Below are 4,184 nucleotides of genomic sequence, written 5' to 3'. Positions count from 1 at the left end.
TTTTGGTAGACCTCTTACCAAATCTTTCTTTACTAATAAATTGAGATTATTAAAATTGAGATGAGAAAGCTTCTTGTGTCAGTTCCAACTTTCATCTACTGATGCTTTGCTTATCAAACAAGTCTCGGGTCCATCAGCATTTGTATGAAAATGGCTTCATAGATGTTTCTATGTTTGTACCCCTTGAAAACAACTTTTTTGTAATTTTATGTACTACTTCACAGTGAGTGTCATAAAATAAAATATAGTATCCTCTATCAGTAATTTGATTGATGCTCAATAAATTGTGCTTCAGTCCTTCTACAAGAGCTATATCTTGAATGATGACATTTCCAATGATTATGTTATCATATCCCAGTAATTTTCCTACATTACCATCACCATAGGAAACCATTGGGCCAACCTTATCTTCATATTCTGACAACAGGTATTTATTTCCAGTCATATGTGCAGAACAACCACTATCCGGTACTAGTACATTCTTTTTATTTCCCTGCAATCAGAAATATGGAAATCAATTAGGATTTTTAAGAACCCACACTTGTTGGGTCCTTTTTGACATCTTATGTTTTAGTGCAGCAGAAGACTTCTTGACAGGATTTAGACCATAAAGATTTACTCCATCAGGATTTGATTCATCAGGATTTGTCCTGTCAGTTTTAATTCTATAAGATGCATGTTCATTCAATTTGGCAGCAGAAATAGCAATTTTATTGAACTTGGGCAAATGATCATAATTGTTGTGATATAGACTATGATACTCCTTTCAAGTTTAAATGGAATGCCAAATACTACCACAGTGAAAACAAGGGTTCTGTGGTTTGTAAAATACTGATCTACCACTGATATCAGACTCAGGGATAACAATAGCTTTCTTTTTAATTTTCCTACAATCAATGGCAATATGATTAGTATTACCACATTTAAAACAAGTCTTTCTAGGAGCATCAGGAATATACTTATAAGTACTTGCTTTATTAATACCTTGTTTTCCATTCCTACCTCTTTTCACACTGTGTTTGTGAGGCTTATCAGTTATCTCACAAATTTTCTTTTCTAGTTGACTTTTAGAGAGAAGACCTATGGTTTACCTTTTTTTCCTTAACTTTAAACTCAACTTTCTTTTTATTAGGAATTTTAGAGGTAGATCCTACTTCATAGACTGACTTGAATCCATTCTCATCAGTACTGACAAACTTAACTGGGGTTGTATTGGTAATAATCTTATTAAAATTCTTATTTGTGTATTTATTATAACTTAAACACTCTTTCCAGTTTTTATCATTTATGAAGTTGTGAACTTTTCTTCCTGAAGTCATTCAAGTCTTAAAAACTTCTCTTTCCTTTTCCAAGAACTTCCTCTAGCAAAGCATATTTAATGTGCATCTGAGCTTCATTATGCTTAGCCTTATTACATGCCATTTCATTTTCATGCATACATATAAGCTCATATTCTAGATGGTCATTTCTCCTTTTAAGCTCCTTAGTCTCAGCAATTAAACTATCATTTTCAATTGACTTATTTTTAAAGTTGACATGTAGAGAATTTAAGAATCATTTTAATTTAGATATGTTATCAATATGAGAAAAACAGTCATTTGTACCTTGTCAATAGAAGAAACATCATCTCCATGATTTGCCATTAGAGCATAGCATTCATCATCACTGTCAGGTCCTAATGTGTCTATCCAGTCCTTGTTTGAGCTTGAGGTAAAAAGTGCCTTTCCAGTTGACTTTGGACATTCAGTAGCAAGATGTCCCCTTTCATTGCAGTTTTAGCATGTCACCTTAGCCTTGTCAAACTTTCTTTCCTTGGAATACTAACCTTCATTCTTTCTAAACTTTCTCTTGCCATCACCAGAGTACTTTTTGTTAAAACCACCTTTTCTATGTGGCTTTCCAAATATCATCTTCCTGAAACCTTTCACCAATATTGCAGTCATTTGAACTACTTGAGGATCATCCAGGTCAATCTCAGAATCCTCATCAGTATCTGTGTCAGGGTATGATGATTCATCAGTATCTGACATCTCAACGGTGTCCTTCTTCTTGAATTCTCACTAGCCCTTTCCTCGCACTTGTGAGTTTCAACATTGAGAGCAACAGTTTTCATTTTCTGACCTTTCATGTTCTTCCTTTATTGGATCTCCAAATCATGGGTTTTCAGCATCTCATAGACTTCATCCCGTGACAGTTGATCAAGATCATATTGATGATTGATAATAGATGCCTGTTTATTCCATTCTTTAGGAAGAGCCCTTAAAAATTTAGTATTGGAATCTTCCTTATCATATTCTTTTCCAACTAATGACAGATCATTCAACAGTGTCAAAAATCTATCATAAGTGTCAGTAATATTTTCATCAGGCTTAGCATCCAACTGTTCATACTCTTGAACAAGAACAACCCTTATATTCTTCTTGATTGCTAATGTTTCTTGACATTGGGTTTTCAAAGCATCCCATATAATTTTGGCAGTTTTACAAGCAATCACTTTATTTGACATAACATTGTCTAAACTGTTGTGAAGAAAATTCCTGACTTTGGCATGCTTAAGCATTGCAGCCTTTTCAGGATCTGACCATTCAGATTTTTCTTTCCTGATATAGTGTTCAGGAACTGTTGGTGTCATTGGCACAACCTTTTCAGGATAAGGAGGTCCATGATTGATTATATCAATATAAGCATCACCAATGGCTTCGAGAAACATAAGCATCTTTACTCTCCAGGTAGAGTAGTCAACCTTTTTTAGGATTGGGATCTTCATGCTTTCATACTTACTTCCTGACATCATGATCTTTTCTAATTTGAATTAAATTAGACTGCTCTGATACCACTTGTTTCCCAGTAATATATAATTGTTTAAGGGGATTGGATACAATTATCAAATAATTCGACATCAAGAAAGTAAAGTATGAGTAATAGAATCAAATAACAGTTTATTAATTCTTTTATAAACCTTTACAAAACTATCTCAAGAAAAATAATGTTCTTGAGAGCTGCTAGGTTACAATGATACTCAAGTAATGCACAGCAATAATGATAACATATTATGTGTTTATATAAATGTTGAGAATTGGCTAAGTCGAAGATCAGGATCCGTCTAACAATCAGGAAATGATCAACTTTTGTGATATGATTATCCGTTGGAAGCTTCGTTATCATCTGTTGATGATCTTTAGTCATCCGTTGATATATAAATGATTATTCGTTGAAGCTACAACATTTATCCATTGATCAGGCTATACATTGAGAATTACTTGGATGATAAGTCAGGAGTGCAAGATAAATCAAAAGGTGCTGATTTATAGGATCGTAGTTTATTTAGATATGTATGGAAAGTGTTAGAATTATAATGTAACATATCTTGTAATTTATAGAGGACTGATTGTAGCTGTATAGTATATAAACACAGAATAGGTTATGTAATATCCCATATTTTCAAATATTATTATTAGGATTTTTTGAAATTATTTATGTGATCTTATGTGAATTTTAGTGAATTATCTGATAAGTGGAATTGATGTTTGGGTGTTTATATGTGATATTATTTGAGTATTTGAATTTTATTATGTCCAGAATAAAATTTAGATAATTGTGATATTTTTCTGGTAATTTTTGGACTGTTAGATGATTTTATATTGATTTATGTATTTATTAATTATTTTCGGAATAATTACCAAAATTATTTTATAAAGCCGGGAATCGTCCAACTTCAGCCGTTTTTGCGTTTTTACAACCCGAAACTCTTCCGAAAACTCCTTCCTAACCTAATCTGGTAATTCCAGACATTTTCCGTGTTTTGACTTTTTCGATCCGGATTACAGTTTGACCCGTGCGCGGCCCGGCGCAATATTTTCGATACGATACGCATTTCGATACATCAACAAAACCCGTGTTCTCGAGAGACGAGATATTGTTACATTATTTTCGTATATGGTGTTTTATAAAAAGCTCGGTGTTGATAATTATTCAATTCTGGTATTAAATTGTATCGTTTTACATTTACTTAGCGGCTAAGTAACCTATTTTTGGATCCAATATGATCCAATAGGATACTCGTTACGTGGTTAAGATGCATTTATATGAATCGATCCGTAATTTGGATACGTGTTTATTTGTGTTACTCGTTTTATCTCTTTTTATGTGTGTGAATGTATTTTATACGTGTTCGAGTTTTTGGG

General features: G+C 32.9%; 1 protein-coding gene across 1 annotated transcript; it reads right to left on the bottom strand.

The window, feature by feature from the left end:
- Positions 1-2,137: 2,137 nt before the first annotated feature.
- LOC141690483 (uncharacterized) lies at positions 2,138-2,767 on the bottom strand. The gene has a single exon (XM_074495278.1). The coding sequence runs from the start codon at positions 2,765-2,767 to the stop codon at positions 2,138-2,140; it is 630 nt and encodes a 209-aa protein (XP_074351379.1).
- Between the last annotated feature and the right edge of the window lie 1,417 nt (positions 2,768-4,184).

Source organism: Apium graveolens, chromosome 10, assembly GCF_009905375.1.
Source record: "Apium graveolens cultivar Ventura chromosome 10, ASM990537v1, whole genome shotgun sequence".
Lineage (NCBI taxonomy): Eukaryota > Viridiplantae > Streptophyta > Magnoliopsida > Apiales > Apiaceae > Apium > Apium graveolens.
Note: the sequence above shows the minus strand (reverse complement) of the source record. Positions and strands in the feature narration are given on the sequence as shown.

Bases quoted from the DNA above. Each gene is read 5' to 3' on its own strand.
- LOC141690483 (XM_074495278.1), bottom strand. From the start codon at position 2,767: ATGAAGATCCCAATCCTAAAAAAGGTTGACTACTCTACCTGGAGAGTA.